Here is a 20028-nt window from a genome sequence, read left to right as displayed (position 1 = left end):
AAAGGCCACATTAACGATCCGCATTGCTAGAGTTACACGAAACCGCCATTATCGCACGCGGCGAGGATCGTGTTCGTGTGGAACGGAAACCGAGGTCAGGCCATTTGGAAAATCGTCAGCGAGATTTTTCTCTGAATTACCAAATGGACGAGGACCGACATTCGAATATCGTTACGTCGAAACGTACAAATCGAATCGACAATCTATTTTCTACGAAGGAAGATCACCTGATTTAACGGCGAATACGTCGATTAAAAAATCGTGAAAATTCTTTGATAAACGGTTGACCATTTGTCTGGTGATAAGCACGATGACGTAGAGCGCCTAACGAACTCCGTTATTAATCATCATTAGACTGTCTCCGAAGAAAGTCTTCCTTCGCTCGTTTTTCCCACGCAAACAGCTTTACTATAGCATTTAATAAAAAAGAAAAAAAAAAGATTCAAAGCAACTCGCGGGTATGAAAACAGTGAACGTGTTAAACGCGAAGATTAAAATTTGCAAAATAATTGACAAGGAGGCACGGTGAAATTTAATTCCAAAATTCTTCATTAAAAATGGTCGGATAATTAGACATACGAAAAAGTTGGCAAGAAACGGAACACTCGTTATATCCACAACCACTGCCGTGATCTCATGCGTGCATTTATAATTAACGTTCCTCCCCGTATAACCGCCAACTCGTTTAACCAAGTTCCAGCGAGCCAGAATTTCTTTCGCTATTTCTGAACTAGCTTGCTACCAGTGGAATACAGTACCTGCATTCGTTAGAAAGGAATAAGAGAAAAGTTCGAGCATTGGCTAAAATATTTATTCGTACGCAAAAACATCCCTTCGGTACACCGGTAGAGCGTAAATTTGCCTGAATTTGAATAAGATATGTTTCGAAGAACCGACCTTTTGCCTGCTCGAATACCTTTCTTTCCTTATCCTCGGTGGAAAAGTAGATCTCGAACCATAAAAACTATGGAATATTTAATAACCAAACACAAGGAGACGTATCGTTCGAAGCCTTCGTTGTATCGGGAAAATCAAAAGAAGTAATTGCAGCAAACTTTGTTCAGTTCTTTTATTTCAGATGTGTTTCCTTGCGTTTCGGTATTAAACTCTTCTACTGGAACGCCAAGCTCTAACCAGCTTGTCACAGTTCCGGGGTTATCGGGCACAATGGTGATACGATGCATACAAACACAAAGAGACATCGCAAAAGAAAATAAAAAAAGCGCGATAGCGAAATTATCGAACCGCTGGGTTATGCTGTAGCAACGGGAAGAAAAGAATAGCCACAGCTCGTGACTCGTTTCAGCAGAATCTCGTTATCGCGCTTTAAACAACGCTCAAAATGTGGTTTCCTTTATTAGAAAAAAGAGAACAAAAAACATAGAGGACGAAAGGAAAATAGGGCTCGGAGAGAACACGGCGAAGTAATCCTCTTTTCGCTTCGCTCTATTATTTACTTCGACGTTACACGCGATGTATAGGTGAAATTTAATTACCGACAGTGACTACAAATACAGAGAAAGGTGTAAAAGAACAGGCAGAAAATAACAAACAATAGCTACTAAATTTTTTATATCGATCGACAGAGAATAAAGGATTTGACTTACCCAGGCTAGCATCGTACGTGTTTATGTACTCGCTGGTCATGAACTGCGAAACCAACGCAGTTTTTCCAACTCCGGAATCACCGAGCAGGACCACTCGATATTTCGAGATCTCCTCCATTTCTTCGCTTTCCGTGCTATCCGCTCCCACGCCTTGTCCGCTGCAGCAGGAACCTTCGAACGGCGATCTTTCACCCGAGACATTGCTATTTCTGAACAAAATGTACAAAAATTTACCGTACAGCGACTATTGTGTTGTCGTGTAGGATCGAATAGCACAGAAGCTTCGACTTAATCGTAAGAAAGTATCTCAATTCGATCTCTGTTAAGAAAGATAGTGTAGTTTCGACCAATCGCGGGGAGACGCAATCGCGAGGAGAGACGTCAATGGGAGTCGTAAATTCCCGTTACGATTATAGCAATCGACACCACGAATTGATCGATCCCCTGATTTCCGTTGAGACAATACGGGTGATTCAGTTTGTATAACACTGTGATTCACAGAATTATAAGTTATGTATTTCCAACGCTTAGATTACGCTGTTGAGTAGATATAAATAGATAACAACTTATCGCACGAAGATAAGATCGATATGCACGCTAGAGCAGGACTCTTATAATTGAATTTAGTGTATTAGTGGACGTAGCACTATAGTATACTTAGTAGAGGAGGTGGATGTTCGACAATACCGAGAATCGACTTAGATAGTTTACGTGAATTACGCTCCTCTAGCGTTGTGCTTAGACTTAAAGCGTTAGGCGTTAGATTTAGACTTAGTAGTTGACTTGACCCTCCTGATGTCGTAGAAGTAAGGTACATTGACGATGCTGTGTCGTAGGAAAGCTAGTGATGGGTGTGTCTAGCGCACGGGACTATCGGATTTGTTCATGACATTCTTGGTCAGGAAAGTCAGGGCAGTATACATTGCTCCTGATTGGATAAACGGAGGTTGGTGGACTAGGAAGGGCTTAGCCGCCCTCGATAGAAAGTTGCTAGTAGGAAGCATCGTACGTGAGAAAAACTAAGTTGCCCGTGTCAAGCCGTAGTAAACAATAGTCTTTAGAAAGTGATTTAGAAAAAAGATATTTGTTGGGTCTGAAGGACCTTAGCTAGCAAATTACTGGGATTTATGATGGGTCCTTGGGACTATTGAGGGTACGCAGCAAGGATGAGCGGACATCTGGTGTCCGTCTGGCCCGCGGTGTATGACCTGGTCCAGGTAGAGAGTCGCCCGACGTGACAGATAGAATGTCGTAGGGATGAATTGTAAAATGTCATAAAAATCATGATTTCCACAGGACAGTCAGGCTGGCGTCTATGATTTTCGCAGCTACGAGCCCTTCCAGGCCAGATCTATAATTATCATCTATAGTTCAACCAATCATCGATCTCGACTCAATAAAGTCCATCGATTTAATTTATCGTAAGTATATAGAACCCGCTGCGAGAGGAGACCGAATCCTATTAGCGAGCTTCGCTCGAACAATGGATTACACGGTTCTTCGTCAAACATGCACATTTAGTATGTTGCATCTAAATAACTTTTAGTTACGATCGTTGTTTACAGAATAATCCTATTATCTCTCCAAATGCAAAATCATGCCCGTTTCAAGAGAAGGAGAAACACGACACGCAGGAGAAACACGTGAGGATTGTTGGGATTTGCCGAGAATATCGAGAAAATGTAACCATTGTCGCAGTGGCGCGTTTTGTTTCAATTTTGCAGATTGCTTCGCTTACAACGATCGTCGACGTTCTCATGCCGCGAATGTTACTGGTCCTTAATTAGGGACGAAGTCTGCATAAAAGAAATCCGAGTTGAAACAATCGGTGATCTGGATTGTTTGAAACTGGGATGTAATTCAAAGATATAGAAACTATTTCGAAGAACGTAACAAAACCTTTTGATATTTAGATGATGCAAATTATAACCGATCAAGTGTGAAATACGAGATTGCATGTTGGCGTGATTCAATCTACCACGGAAATCCAGATAAATATGAATTATTGTAAATAACACGTTTCGTATTTCTCAGAATCTTCCATATGTACACGAAATGTTATAAATTTTCCGACTTTTCTTCCGCGAGAATTACTTTCGACTTATTCGAGGAATCGGGTCATCTGAAACGGCAATGCAGCCACAAAAATAAAAATCGTGGAATTTCGCGACTGTCTCGGTTGTTTTCAGCTCCACTGTTCCAACCATAAACTCGACAAGACACCAATACCTTGCACGAAAAATTTTAATAAACTCGCATCGGTACTCTATTCCTTCTCCATCCTCCACGTTTTCCGAGCAAACGAAAGGGAAAATACGTCTCGACGTGCATCCAGGAGAATGTATATGGTTAAATTGCATCCATCATATCGAATATCGTCGACCGACGACGGAACGTTTCTTCGTTTGCATCGTCGGCGTCGATGAAAAATCGTCGGTTAATGGACCAAAAAGCTCTCGAATCGAATGTTTCGGCCATCGAGGGTTCTATGGAGTTGAGTTGAACGGTAGGGGAGAGATCGTGGTGAAATCAATTCCAACGGCGATTGAATTTCCGCCGATGCTACAGAATCAGCGGAACATTACACGAAACATTACGTAAATCCGGATAAGTTTTCGAAGCCTCTGGTCGATTACACGTGAGCCATTCAACGAAACGAAAAGAACCGACAAGTTTCAATCATCTCGCTGGACAAAGCTGAAATTTTCTTGATACCGAAACTTTCGATTTATCGTATGTTTGCATTACTTTGTACACATACACAGCAGATGGGAACGAAATACGAACAAGAAAATTGTTCAAGCAATTCACATATCGCTTAGTGCACGCTGCTGGTGCACATGTGGATCAAATATCAACCCTCTTTGAGTTGTTATTAAATATTCTTTCAATTTAGAGGCATCCATATTACACGTACATCTGGTATGCTTGAAAAGAGCGCATCGGAAAGGACCTATTTGTCGTCGAGAGACATAGCTATAAATTCGTGATATTTTGAGAATAAAACCATTTACGTCGATGTACACTCGAACAAAGGTATTCGCTTCTCCATTCCTTCAATTCGCTACTGTGGCAAGGTGACTTCCTCCAATCGACTGTCACGTTTCACTGCGAGCCCTTATCGATCGTATGACGGGGAGCTACATAATCATATTTACGTGCATAATGTTGGACACAAAGCGAGCGCGTGGAAAGGAGCAGTTGCCGATCTGGGATTAACGCAGCAATGGGTCGACGTAAGCAGCGCGCTTGTCTCGATGCAATGGAACACGAATTTCAACCTAATAAAACGGAAATCTCTGCTTTCAGCCCCTCAGTTCGATTCAGCGAGTTGAAGTTTTACGATCTTCGTCGCCTTGTAACTGCGTCGGCTAACCCTGTCGAGGAATTCGAGTTTTAAATCGGAATTTCAAGGTTGAACGAGTTGTTCGATCTACAGGAAATTAGTAGAAAATTGCCAGGCATTTTATTTATCGGCGAATAAAAATTGCGAATCGATCACGATATGCGCGATTGAGCAGAATAAATAAAAAAAAAAAAAAAATTGTGCCAATGGAGAAACAGCGTGGACACGATCAAAAATGCCCGAATAACTGAAAAGCAGCCGATATATGTAGCGCGTTTCGCGCGACTGATTTTAATTGCGCTGCGCGGCGGATTACACGAGTAGAAAAGCGGACCACTTTGTACGATCATCGTGATAATATTTAGAATGCTAATGAATCCGGCAAAGTAGCAGAACGCGACGAACGTCGCTATCACGAATCATAATTCTCATCGGTTCTTAATTTGCTTGTTGAGTTTGTGTTTTTCTCTGGCAGTGCTATTTGTTATTTTTCCGCGAAAACACTGTGTTTATTCGTTAATAATTTACGTTAATAACTTCGTCCATTTATTCCGAGAATTTATACCCATTTATTCAGAGAAACGCTGTGACAAGTCCAAAATCTCGACCGACGATTATTCAACTGTTCCTTTTACACGATTTTCAAGACTCGGTCTCGTGGTTCCTCTCGATCGAGACACGCGTCGTGTCCCGGCCAAGAACAATGCTTCGTGCATTCCTCCGGTTTGGCACGTGTGTAAGTACACTTACACGAAACACGAAGATGAGGCTGTAACGTGCAGAGTTATATATAAACGGAGGGACGAGAAAGGGAGAGATCTCTCCGGTAAGAAAACGAAAAACCGGTGCAAATATTTACACCGTCTATTTGAAGAGACGATGGAACGCATCGACTGGGCTCATCTCCTTGGATACGATGTAATAATTGGCGTAATAACAGACGATCACGACGAAAGAGAGAGGCAATCTCCACCGGAAGAATTTCTTATCGTCTAGACACAATGGTAGTCGTTTCTTGCTCGACGATCATCTTTCCAACGACCAAACTTTTTTCTGCGACATCTCTGTCGTGAAATTACACGATCGTCGAGGTTCCTCTTTTTCTCCTTCTGTCGTCAGGAAAACACGTAAATTTTCATGGATTGAAAGGACTCACACAGAGAGAGAGAGAGGGAGAGAGAGAGAGAGAGAGAGATTAAACGTCCACATCAACATTGGTAAATTGGCGATAATTTTGTAAAGAAAATTTTCAGACGAATCGTCGAAAAAAGCGAGTCGAGGTTGAGAGCAGAATCCGAATAGCTCGAACATCGATGTTTGCTAGTCACGTTGAATAAGAAACGATGTTGTCGCATCCGAGTATTTCGATGAGATTGCACGCAAATGGAACAGCAAGAAGTTAGAAACAAAGTTGCATTTATCGAATATGGTAAAAAAGCGTAAAAAAGCGAGCGGTTTCGGATTTCTAAATTATACTCACATAGAGAATCGTTCTCGGAGCGTTCCATCCAACTTCGTTCTAAATCTACGAAACGCGATTTCTTTCAAGCCAATCTTTCATCGAATCTATTTTCTTGAACGGTAATCGTCGAACGATCGAATTTCCTCGTAGAATTCGTTAATCCTCGCCAGCGGCACATTACCACGGACGAACATAAATTCAGAGTTGGCTGTGCGTAAAAGGTTGACGAGGAACGAGAGGCTGGACGATGGAAACCTTTCGCGTAAGCCAGAGAACCGACCTCCCTGCGTGAAACCTATTTTCCCGGGCTCGTTCCCTGTGGGATCGCTCTCGGTGGTCTAACTAACGCCTGGCCGCAAACAAGTTGTGACTATTTTGAGGGGATTCCTACGATGTTTCGAGAGAACCATCCCGCGATGATTGTACAGAGGAAAATTCGTTGGAGGGTATCGATAGAAGTGCGTCAATGCAAAATGGACATTTTAATTAAAGAACAATCTCTGTAGCAGGAAACCATTTATCATAGTTTCCATCTAATTTCATCCAATTTTCCATCGAAAATTATTAAACGAAAGTCACCTTGAACGAGCTCGTTACGTGGCGTAGAAATAGCGCAACCTTAGTCATTTTGTTCAAACAAATATAAATAAAAGTACTATTCTAGCAGCAGAATGGTTTGCCAGTATGACGCATGAACGTCATACCAGGCCAATAATTAAAGATTCCCGTCAAACTTTCCGATTAATTCAACGTTGGCTGACAATTACTCGGCCTAGTTCATATGTCATTTGATGTGCGACGTTTGGACCGTTTCCATGGATGAAAATTCGATTTGCTACAATCACTAGCATGCATGAGTCATCAATTATTACTCGCATGTAACCGTAAAGAATCTTAAAGCGTAAAGAACCGTAAAGAAACCGCTGATCTTCCACGATCGGAAAGTGACTCATCCTTTAGTTCGGAAAATCAGTCTTTAAATTTAGTGACCGATCACCTTGCGCGTTGAAACAGACTGCCTTGAAAGTATGTCGCAGAAAAAAATACGAAGACGGTACGTTTACAGAAAATCTGGCAAAATTTCAAAACTGCGTTTCCACTGTAAATAGTGCTCGAACGAGGGTGAAACTCGCGAACGTTCGTGAAAAATATGATTCTTAGATTTCGCGAGAATGACTCACTTACATTATGCGAAATTATTGTGGCTTGAAGCAGATATATTTCTTTACATATACGTATTTAAATGGAAGAGGCTCTATTGGAATTTACTTCTTCTTAATATAAACCAGAAGAAACAGAAATTTATAACGGAAGGACCTGCGCCAGAAATAAAGGAAGTATCGTTGTAACGAGAACGTCGAATCGACGTTGGTTTAAGAACGTTTCATCAACGCTATAAAAACTCTCATACTTGATCTATCGTTTAACCGTATCTAATTCCTCGATCATGGAGCTTTTTCCACGAACTTCCCCACCGTGACTTTTTCTCATCAGGAAGACGGATTACGAATCGCTATTTTCCTCGGCATTACACAGAAGCAGCTCTTGGAGGCTCCACCAGATGTGATTTCAAAATACCTTACAACTTCGATGACTGCGATGGCTAAAAAAATTCTCAGGTTTCAGAAATTCGCTTTTCGTTAAATTTTGTCCTAAAGAAACGCGAAATGAAATTATTACAAAGATACACGTAACCGATTATAAATCGGTTCCAGTTATCTCGAGACTATCAGAGTACCAATCTTCGACGGCGATGACTAACAATGAGCTAGACGTACGTCGCGATTGTCGGAAGAACATTGACTCAGCGTCGAGACACGTACGTTGCGAGCCATTCGAAATTCCACGAATATTCCTCGCCGCGTCGTAAAAGCCGCCAAACACGCTCAATATTTTTCACCTTACCCTCTCACCCCCTGACACTCGTGCATCTTTACCGCCACGTGATCGCGGACTTTCCCTCTCCATCATCGGTTACGGGTTTAGAATAACCCAAAGCTCCGCGGTTCGGACCATTCGTGAGTTCGATCTCGAGTTGTTCGCGTCTCCTTTCTTCACGGAAACTTCCTTTGGGAACCGACTGGCTAAGAGAAACCGACGCGCAACTTTCATTGAGTAATGGAGGTCGCTAAAGGTGCGTGTTGCTAATTTCATTTGGTACACGATCGAATCCCTTTTTACTTATCTAACTCGATTTCCTCCTGTTATTTACGTTCAATCTGTCTTCTTTATTTCACTTTCTAATTCTAATTAATGCTATCAGTCATTTGCCGTGACTCGGAATTTTTCGAAATTTGTAAGATACGTTCAAAATAATCGTGAATCAATACATCGGACGATGTATTAAGATAAGAATTTGTTCATTTCGACAGTGAACGAAAACGCTGGTAGCCTTGTCGAACAGTCGATGAACATCACGGCGGAATCAAAATCCGTCTCCACCATGAAATCCATGGAGAGCGTGCAGACCAAGTCCGTGATCGAGTCGTCGACATCCATCAAGTCCGTGACCTCGTCGTCGACGAGGGCGCAGCAGTCCATGGAGTACGAGGAGACGATCGAGTACAGCGACTAGATCCATTATCGTCACACCAAATCACAATTAAAAAACAACAAACGGATACCCTTTTGACGTCGTGCCACGCAGGGGAGAGTTGACACGCGGTATTTTTCACTCGGCTCCAGCTTCGATCCACGTACGATATTATTGTGTTCTCCCGATCTGTTCCAACATTTCCATGTGAAAAATTCGAGAATGAAATAGCCGATGGAAGACACTCGAGAAGCTAGTCGCGTTCTTGTCGACTCCGTCACGCCAGCATGGTTCTATCGAAACGAGATTCAAAGGAAATACGGTTAGTGCGTGGCAGAGAGTCTTTCCTCGTGTCTTGCATGTTGATCTTGGATCGAGCCAGGAAGAACGTGCGACTGTGCTACAGAAGCGGTAGGGAACAGAAGGAAGAGTACACGAGTCGAGTCGAATAGCTGATGGACGAGTCAAAGCGTTCACGGCCTTTCGAAGTGGCTTTCAAAAATAACCACTCTCTTTTGCACCGCATAGCTGATAATGAAAATAAGAAAAATAAGAAAATGAAGGAACGTTTGGAAGCCTCGACCATGAGCTCTGGCTCTCCTCCAATCGGCGCGGTTCCCCGCCAAATAGCGATTCGCCCTTTCCTTTTCTTCCTCTAAGGATCGTCCCTGATCGTATCACCGATCCTCCTTTAAATACGCAAGCCTCTCCATCATTGTCACGACTTGATCCCACATTTCGTTGCAAACATTCGATTATCTTTGTATAATAAAGTTTCTAAGATATTGTTCTCTGGTTCGTTCAATGCCGATCTCTCACGTTCCCCATCTATAGCGAGCGTTATTGTTGCCGTTTCAGAATAGCAACGAGATTGCTGGTTACTTAAGCGACGTGCTTTCAAAGGTAAAAAGGCAGCTCGTCGACATCCATGCCCTTCGTTGAAAACCGTAAGCTGATTCCACGGCTATCGTAAATCCTCACGGAAAAAGAAAAGAAGAGAAAACGCTTGGAGAATCGTTGAACCATTACGTTTTGTCCATATAATTTTTCAGAGTTTTTTAAACGACTGATTGCCAAAAATTGCTGGAAACGACGCAACAGTAGTTTCGTCGACTGTCGTTAATTTTCACGTTACCCTTAAACTTTCGACCTTGGTGGAACGCGTGCAGCAATTGCAAAAGAAATGTCATCGTTGCTGGCCATGGCGAGTCATGGACGTCCGACAATTCAGCTGGGCTCAACGTCGTTTTCGAGATCCAATTAAACGACGTTAAATGAAAAACGTGAAAAAGGGGCGATACGACCGACGTTTCCCCGTTTACGATTGCTAATATCTCCCCCTTGCGAGAAACGTATTCGAATTAAAATAGAAATCGACCCGTCGACGAAAGCGAGATTTCTACGCGATCGACAAAAGTTACTCAAGCCCTTCTCATCGACCGCTTTATTCCATTTGTCGAACAATCAAGAATATCTCCGTTTAGATATAGGATACGATTATGTCATAAAAGATAAAGAGGAAGATTTCTTCGTGCATTTAAAAAATGAAGTTGTAGTTGATTCATTGTCGGCAGCGACGAATTAACTTGTTCGCCTAGTGCGTAAATTATCCGAATGAGAAGGAAAACGAAGATCGTTTGTTAAGTGACAACAAGTAGAAACCGGAAGTTCAAACAACGGTGATACATGCGAAGATTTATAAACGTCATTTCTCAAACGTAAGAAACAGAGAGAGAGAGAGAGAGAGAGAGAAGTCTCGTTTAAAGGAACGATATCAAGAAATAAATTAGAAGATCCGTAAGAGAGAGAGAGAGAGAGAGAGATGAATTTGTTGAACGAAATATACAGGGTGGTTGGTAACTGGTGGTATATACGGAAAGGGGATGATTCTACGCGAAAAAAAAATCGAAAATATGGAATAAAAATTTTCTTTTTTAATTTTTCCATCGAGACACGATCTACAATGAGATTGAATTCAAAGTCGATTTTCTCGAAAACAAAGCCTCAAACGAAAAATTTTTATTCTATATTTTCGACTTCTTTTTTCGCGCAGAATCACCCCCTTTCCGCTTGTTCCACCAGTTACCAACCACCCTGTATATGACAGTACGTTGGCTTTTATTAATACACAATTCGGCATCAAAAACTAACGTTGAATTTTGCGTACCGATTTAACTTGCATGGCAAATTTGACTGCAAACGAATCACTGGGTAACAATTTGTTGAAATACACAATACGACATAAAGTGCGAAGTTAACCGTAGGAACTCGATTAATTCACTTGTTGTTGCCGAAATTAAGTGCCACTCTCTTGGGGGGGGGGGCACTCAGCGGACGCGAGCGAAAGTTTAAATCACCAAGGTACGAGGATTTTCTCATTTACGACTTCTAGTTTAAGAAAGACAGCCGTCTAAACATGGAATGCCGTGGAAGAAGTTTCCATCTCATCGACAAGCGTGATAAATACGCTCGAAAGTCCGTGAGAAAATGAATATCAGGAAACCATGGAAAATGTCCAGAAATGAATTTTCCTTTATCTCGACAGGATTGCAGAATTATGCGCTAAAAATACGTAGTTGGCAATTGATCGCTGGCAATCGGAAGATCGAAATTTGGAGATTTTAAATTTAGTTTGATACTAATAGGAGATTGATATAGGAGCCAGAAATTTCATCAGCGTTTTCATTCGTGAAAAAAATAGCTTTCAAAGTATACGGTTAGGCCATAAAGCAACTTCTCATAAGAAACAATTTTTTTCATATTTTGTAACATAGCCGAGATATATCAGCAGGATAAAGATATTACCTGCGCCGCGTGTATGTGGAGTTTCCCCCCATGCGTGGGCATCATATATGAAGCTCGTAAATTTTTGCAATCTCGCTCACTGTTTTAAAACATACCCTGATGAACGTCCATTAACCGAGAATCATAATCGAAATTATTTTCCACTTCGACGTACCTCCTTGCGTGAACTTTCGCTTTTTAATTCTTACCTAAATGTCTTCGTTAGAAAAGGGGCCACGCGTTTTAACGTGATCGATTTGTCAAGGATTTTATCACGACGCGAACGCGATTATCTTATCGAACATAGTATCTGGAACGCGATCCCCAAATAAACATGCCTTTCCTGCGCTTATCACCGGCGAATTAAATTTTCGGCATGGTAGCTCTGATTGTCATAAATTTTTATCGTGACAATCAGTTTAACGGGGACGAAGTACAAGCGCCATTCCCATGGGTACGAACGATTTTTCTCTGTCAGGGAAGGGAAAACTTATGGCCTCTCGTAACGAAAGTCGAAGGCAAACGAATGAAAGCGCGAACGTAGCGCCACGATACTACCTCTACCTCTATCCGGTCGGAAATGTCATGTGCTTCATGGTTGCTAAAAAAAATGAATTTTCGAGAGACGAAAGCAAAAATCAATCGATCTTCGTTCATGACTGAAACAGCTTGTTTCATTAAAAGCGACTAGATCGAAGAGATTAATTTACAAAACGAATAATTTAAACGACTATTATCGCGATGCTAATGCGTAGAAATTAAGGATATAGGGATCGATATCGTTGGACTGAAATATATCGTTGAAGACGATGGCCGAGGTTGGCTCGAAGGTATTAGAATCATAATAGGGAAGACGACAAACGTGCTCCATTAATTCCGTTTCCGCTGAATCCTCTAATACCCCCGAACAAGCGTGAAAAATGATGAGGCGAGAGCGATACAAATTGGGGGACAAGTAAGCGCATGATTAACATACTGTAATTGAAATTACGGCAGTCGGATTCGATGCCGAATGCCTCTGGAAAATATATATAATACAAAGAGCGTTGAATCCACGTTGTATTCGATTTCTGTAAAAGTTGGAGGACAAAAAAATTTTCTGGCAATATTATGATGTTAAACGAAATATCGATGTTTTAAATTCACATATTTAGTGGCTGAAAAACCAAGAATGAATCACGTCGCGATGCAATTAATTATTAGCAGGGCAATGATATGAAAATTGAAATCGGTCTGATAAGTTAAATCCCAGTGATAGAGAGTGATCGATGGAACGAGCATGTCGCGCATTTTGCCCGTCATTGTTCTCGTTCTAGATCGGATTCAACGCAATTCAATGGAAACGAAAGGAAGCAAGAATACTGATCCTGCATACGGCGGACCGCTCGATTATCGGCTTTGAAATTCCCGAAATTGTAGATCGTTCGATCGTTCGCTTCTATTCAAAAAATATTAGAACGCGATATGCTTCAAATTTTTCGCCCAGTGCTCTGCACAATCGTGGCACCATACAAATTCTTAATTTTTCAATTTTCGTACGTTTCGCTTCAATTATTTCCTACTGAAACATACTTATAACGAGTTTTCACAATCGCATACACAGAAAAAACATAATTCTTAACAAGGATTAATTACCTGCTGCTATTGACAGAAGTGTTGCTCCTGCTACGTCTCGAGATAATCGAATCACCACGATTAACGACGCCTTTATGTGTGATGCTGAATGCCCGAAGTCTATACAGATCCTCTCCGGCTCTCGGATTGTACGCTTTCTCTGGTAAACTATGTACTCGCGGCCTGATGTGATCTGGAACTGAAACATATTGATAGACAGTTAATTAAAGCCAGGCTATTAGTTCAAATAGGCGAACAAACAATATAAACACATATCGCTTGGATATTCGATTAATTAGATAGTTATCTTCGTTTTGCATTTGCTGCCTCGGTTATTCGTCCTTCCGAATTTCTATGAACGTAATGAACGTCAAATAAATCTCTTAAAAATTTATAAGACAAATATATACGTGTACGTAGGAAGAGCCGTTTTCACGCACGAAGAAGAAGACAAATAGGGAAATTTTAAGAATAATTTAATCGAAAAATGCTGTAAAAAGGTACTACAATAGGACTGTCCTCATCGCATACCAATCGAAGACTCTCTTTCCGCTGTCCGCGCATACACACGATTCAACAATCGCGTCGGTTCGCACTTCAAGATACTTTGTCTTACCGTGGTTAACATTTCTACATACTTACATACATATTGGAAAGTAACGAGATCAATTTTAAGCCAGGATTACAAGGACGTTTCATACGTCGCGTATTGTACGTGCACTTTTTCTGTTGTACGGCTGGATGAGTGTCTTATACGCTGCGTGTTACACGCCGATACTAAATATTGTATCGCATTGCCAGCGTGCTGTGTTTCCCGCATGCGACACGCGACAGGCGGCGTAAAGAACGTCTGTGTAGTTCCAGTCTTAAAGCGAAGGGTATGCGAAAAAAAAGTAAATAAACCGATGGAAGAGTGAAAAGGCAAAGAGCTTGATAAGTTCACATCTGGTAAAAAGAAACCCTCGATCTACGTTAAACAAACTACCACCATTTTTTTTTTCTTTCTTACTTTTGGAAATTCTCCAATTATGACGTGACGCATAGTAAATATACGAGCAAAGCTTTCGAAGCTTCGAAGGCTTCCCAATTTCCTGTTCGAACAGCTTGCTAACTATTGAAACGCTTTTTCTCCCTACTTAGCAATTTTGGTTCGCTCTTCTTTCTTCGCTCTTAAAATATAAAGGGAAAACTGTGTTCGAGTCATCGTTTTGTAATACACGAACTTGAAAACTGTTTACAATCGCCGTTTCAATCACCAAAACTCTCGAATTCAAAACGAAAATTCCATTCGCCAGCCCTGTAAACTCCGCAGAATTTCATTCGCTTTTTCAACGCGGTTTAATGCAACTGGTTTCCAACTAACTTCCATGGTATACCATCCTATTCAACTTTTTCAATATTTTTCTGTGGGCTCCATCGCATCGATAAATATTTATGTAGGTATAATGTAGTTTAGCCGAACGACTATAATACGCGAAGAATTATAATCTACGTCACGTTGCATGTACATATATTTGAATAGAAGTATTACTTAGCAGAAATGCGAAATGAAGGGGGACCTTAACGTTCGGACGTAATCCAGTATTCAAAGGGTCTGCGAAATACCATAACAGACCATGGGTCTTCGTTCAGACCACGGTTTACAACGCGGTCGCAACCTGCTCATGCATACTACATCAGATCCTATGAACCACCCAGGGAATGGCCAATCGTGGAATAAATTTCAGCTCAGAGTCTTGCAATTATTTCTATAATCTTTTTATTTATATATCCCTTTATTATCGAGTTAATTAAATCTTCAACAGAGTCCGTACCCTCGGATACATTCAAAAATACCTCTACCACCTACGCAATACGTGCTATTCGTGGTTTCATCCACGACAAGTCTGTTTCATCTGTTGCAACGAATAGTGTTCATTCTCTAATTTATATCGATAATATCAATACGTTTTAAACTCTCGTCTATTCTGATTTAACAATAGAAATATCGTACTACTGAGCCACGAAACACGTGCCACAGAAATAAAAATGAAAAATTAGACCTTTCCAGATTCAAAAACTATTACAGCTAATACTGTATCGTTGTAAGTTTGTAAAGTTTCTATGAAAAGTTGTGGATTGGTCATTTTTGATCGTTCTGGTAGTTCAGATGAATCGAAGTGGCCAAAAATTGCACGATCTCCTTACTATCTGTATCCAATAATGAATAATCGAATCCTTAGTGGACGAAGCAGATGAAAATGGCAGCTGAGGAATCGTTGCGTCAAACGAACGGCCGCGGAAGAAATAATTTTACCGGTGACCTTGCACGAGCAACAGTTCGTTAACATGCAAGGACAAGTTCCAAAGGTGGATGAAAATTGAACCAGGAACACGTGGCGTACACGACGACCGACAAAGCGGGCATTTAATGCGGTTACAGGTCGACGAGGCACTCAAGAAGTTCGTCTCCCGAGCCGAGTATCTAATTACGGCAACGACACTGGCTAAAACTTTGCCTAGTCGAAATTAGCGGCAAGTTTTCATCGATTCGGAGGGAAATTCCAATGCCCTCGAGCAATAGGAAGCTTAGACGAGCAAATGGGAGCTTCGATGACTATCATTTGGAACTACGAATGAAATCCGATCTCCCAAGGTATTTCGGAGGTAGGTCGAGAAAAGATAAAGCTCCCGCAAATTGAGAAACAGCGAGAGCACAGATTGAACTTGTTACTACGCTCAGACCGGTCTAGAAATAAGAGTACAACGAGGCAAATACAACGGAGGGATTCGATGAAAAAGTAGTACAAGTGCATCTTGCATTAAAAGCGAGATAAGTAGAGAAAACAACATATTAATTACGTAGAGAACTTTGTCACGTCTGTATATCTCTACTAAGCTTTCGGAAGTACGTGTAGTAACGTGTTCGAGGCATACGGATTTCTCTGTTAGATTTTACCCTTATTTAGATTTTTTGACAATTAACAAAAAAAATTAATAATTCGACGAAAACAATCAAATCATAAATTTTATGTCAATTCTTTGTCAAGATAATCAAGCTTCGAGTTAACTTAAATCTGACTCGCAAACATTTTCGGCTCGTTTTTCCTTTTTCTCTGAATTAAAAAAGAACGGTAGTTCGCATGAAGCTTAATTGTCCACAATTTAGGTAAAAAACACAATGCCCGAAGGCTTTCTCGAAACAGAAGCAGCACAAAGAAGTAGAAGGCGGTGAATAATTAAATCGGACGCAGAGGAAATGACGAAGCCAATGGAGAAAGCAGGAAGAATCCCGAGGCGTTCGAGACAAAGGCGACCCGTGTCTGACCTAGTCCGTCCTATTCCACTACGTTTATCCTATCGACGTATATATCATCGCATCGCATCGGTTCGGCTCGTTTTATACACGTTTTATCTGAGGAATCGGTAACGGTAAATGGGAATATCACCGGACTCGTTCTTCTCTCTAAATATTTGCAGACTGGCAAAAATACGCCGAGGAATTTTTGCCAACAAAAATTCGCAATATTGCGCGTGCCACGGAAAAGAAGCCGATCATAAAAGCATTCGACAAAAACCACGCTATCAAAGAACAACGCTGCCGACTGGCGAGCGTATCTGAGCATGTACATTTCCGCGATCATTTTTCCCTACTGAAAACGATTGTGTCGAACGTTTTGTTGTCGGTTATCTCCTGGACACCCACATTTCTAGCGCTTACTCGTACTTTTCCTCTTATTCGCTGCGTTATATTTTATACAGAAGGCCATTTCTCCGTTCTGAGATTTTTTTTTATCGTATTGGTTAAAAAACAAGAGGAAGAAAGAAAAAGGAATGGAAAGAACGATGTGTATTATCATTTAACTGCAAATATTTATCCTCCGCTTATCGTTAGATATTTTGTATATTTAAATCTCTCATAAATAACTATATAAACAACTGCAGTCTAGTTTATCATCGTGCATATCGTGTTTATCATCATAAACATGGGAACAATAATTTACATGTCGCATCAATTTTCTATTTCCGACTAGTACTCTCGGTTATTAATGAGAATCCGCCAGCAGTCGGGAAAAAACTCATTATCAGACGAGATTATCATGACGATCTACGAGAACGTGTCTCATTTTTCCGCGTTCCCCTCTCTCTACTGCTGTTTCTCCACCGGAATGTAACTGGTTGACCAACACGACATCCTAACATCGCTAATCCTAATATCACATGTCGACGATGGTTTTGTTCCATCGACAGAGGTCGTCGTTGGCTTGGTTATTTGCGGAAAGTATTTACCCAACGGACGTCGGCCGCGTAATTAATTTCCGCCGTGCAGATACGGCCGTCTCGGATACTCCTGGGTAATCTGTCAGTTTGATACGTTCCGCAGCTTCAATGCCGCTAGGAAATCCATTCAAGGGCAGATCTACAAGCTATCCCCACCGCGAAACATCGACGCACGGGGGCAGGGATTACCTTCGCGATCCTGTTCGCGATATTACCTAACCCCCTCGATGGTTCTTCAACCGAAGGAAGCGGAGGAACCTTTCCTTTTCCACCCTCGTTGTGTTGAAACGAAGATGAAAAAGCGTTTTCAATGTAAATGGAGTTTGAGCTCCGTGGCATCTACGCGAATGCAAAGCGATCGAAGTGACTGAATTTTTTTTACTTTCCTTTGTTTCTCGTTAAAGCGCAACGACGTTTTCATGAACGAATAGACGTTAGATATTGGAAAAATTCAAGATTTAATAGCTTCGTTCAATCGAGACGAATTTTCATAGGGATTTGCATGATTAGTCGATGAATGAACGAATTCGGCAAGACCACGTTGAACATCGTGATTGCACGATAGTTCACGCTGTTAGATTCAGATATAAGGTGACATAAACATAGACGTGTATATTTATTTCGTTGGGGGAAACCTCGTTCCACATTCGAATTGCGTATCGAAAGTTTTAAACCAGGACAGGCAGCGCGGTGCCGTCGCTGCTTCCGATATCATTCAATGTAAACAGTAATGTACGATTAAAAACGCCGGTAACAATGGTCGATCTGATAACTCGACCCCGTTCTACTGAATCTGCCGTTCAATTGTTACGACTCGGTTACAAAAATTGACAGGAAGAAAAATATCGTGAAAATTCCTACGTCTAACTAAAAGCTGGAATGCCTGATAAAGTTATACGAGTAAATATAATTCTCTGTCATTTAAATTGCTCTGAAGAAAGAAAGATCCAGCAATGATAAGAATTTCCGACCATGAAACACGCACAGTCTGCTTTTACATAATAATCCATCAAGCATCAAAAACATATTTAATATAAAAGTTATTATACCGCTGCTGTATATACCAGTGAACACGAAAAGAATTTCATACATTATAGAAACAAAAGAAATAACTGCGAACGAAGTATTAATAAAATGCTTGAAACGTGCTTTCACAACCACGATCTTAAAAACCAGAATTTAATAAGGTAAATTGAAAATTGACTGGAAAATGTCAGCCCTGTATACAAGGTAATCCAGCTGCGTCTTTCCACTCCATCTTTACGACGTCTACCACCTGCCACCATCCACCGTCCTTAACCGCGATCAACGACCAGAAGACCGAAGAAATATCGCGTTCGACAGCCTTAACGATGGAAATACGTGCTTACCGGGTAGCTCCAAGAAATTGGAGGTCCTTCGTTGCCTGGCGCGGGGGTGAGCGCTGAAGTTCAACGGACCCACGTTCTCGTTGCTGACGTTCGACAAATTGGAGCACTGGCTGTCGCGGGAACCCCGTCTGGACGCGAGGTAGGCTGCAACACAGAAACGTCTCGGGCAATTTCATCAAATGCCGGTGGGGAATTCGCGTCGCGTACAACGTTCAAAGGGATCTGTCGCGAATAAAGGCGATCTAGAATCCCTGGTAATTGCTCGACGCCGTTCTCGATGCTCGTGAAACGCGCTCGTGAACGACGATTCCTCGCGACCATGGCGATGACCGTTAACCCCTGACTTTGAGCCTGTTCCAACGCGTGTGCAAAAGTTGTGCGTCTAGCTCAAGGGATTAAAGATCGAACGGTATTACAGAATTAATCGCTCGAAATACGGGGATCAGCCTTTCGTTCCCGCCGGCAAAAAGAAAGTTGCCGATGGCAAGGGAAAAAAGGAACGCGAGTGGGAAAGGATACCGGCTGGAACGAATAGGACGAAAGCTGGTTTTATTCGCAGCCTTTAAACGAAGATCCAATTGGGATTGGTAAGACGGTCTGGGGAAAATGATTACGTCGAGCCAACTTTTAGTTTCTCGGTAGTCCTTTCCTTTGTCTGCCGCGTGACGAGATAAAGCACAACGCGAAAGGCCGAGTAACATATTATGGAAAATACGTGACACGAGACTCGAAGAACAAAGCGACTGACTCTGAAACGCACGGGCTAATAACGACGTTGTTATTAATTCCAGCGAAGCGGAGGTAGGAAGAACATCATGCACGGTAAGATGGTTTAAAGCGGTGTAATTATGATCTCTGTGCCGTGCAGCCGCGAGAAAACGGGGACGAAGTTTATACAAAACAGAATACTCTGACTTTAAGAACAATGGGATATTTTAACCGGTAAGCAAATTGCGTTCTCGCTGGTACCAACGAATCGAGAAGCGCGCCTGGCGTTTCCGAAATATATGGAAAATTCCACTCCTGTTATCTTTGACGAATCTGACTTCTTC

The 20028-nt window shown here is 41.6% G+C and overlaps 2 protein-coding genes across 5 annotated transcripts in view; one reads left to right on the top strand and one right to left on the bottom strand.

Moving 5' to 3' along the window:
• Window positions 1–20028, bottom strand: part of LOC117153762 (uncharacterized) — a 41077-nt gene that overhangs the window by 5151 nt on the left and 15898 nt on the right. For all 3 annotated transcript variants that reach the window (XM_076621083.1, XM_076621082.1, XM_033328132.2), the window contains 3 exons: window positions 18977–19120; window positions 13368–13545; window positions 1608–1816 (listed from right to left, as the gene is read on the bottom strand). In XM_076621083.1, coding sequence (XP_076477198.1) covers window positions 1608–1816; window positions 13368–13545; window positions 18977–19120 — 531 coding nt within the window. The remainder of the gene's footprint in view (window positions 1–1607; window positions 1817–13367; window positions 13546–18976; window positions 19121–20028) is intronic.
• LOC143303083 (uncharacterized) lies at window positions 2219–9738 on the top strand. 2 transcript variants are annotated; one of them, XR_013059091.1, is made up of 6 exons: window positions 2219–2824; window positions 2904–3028; window positions 3173–3250; window positions 3332–4843; window positions 4917–8549; window positions 8788–9738. XR_013059091.1 is itself a non-coding variant. In XM_076621084.1 (2 exons), the coding sequence occupies exons 1-2, from the start codon at window positions 8534–8536 to the stop codon at window positions 8988–8990; spliced, it is 219 nt and encodes a 72-aa protein (XP_076477199.1). In that variant the 5' UTR covers window positions 8390–8533; the 3' UTR covers window positions 8991–9738. The 2 variants fall into 2 exon arrangements, 1 of the variants encoding a protein (XP_076477199.1); XM_076621084.1 differs by lacking the exons at window positions 2219–2824; window positions 2904–3028; window positions 3173–3250; window positions 3332–4843 and having other exon boundaries at window positions 8390–8549.

This window comes from Bombus vancouverensis, chromosome 8 (genome assembly GCF_051014615.1).
Source record: "Bombus vancouverensis nearcticus chromosome 8, iyBomVanc1_principal, whole genome shotgun sequence".
Taxonomy (NCBI): domain Eukaryota; kingdom Metazoa; phylum Arthropoda; class Insecta; order Hymenoptera; family Apidae; genus Bombus; species Bombus vancouverensis.
Note: the sequence above shows the minus strand (reverse complement) of the source record. Positions and strands in the feature narration are given on the sequence as shown.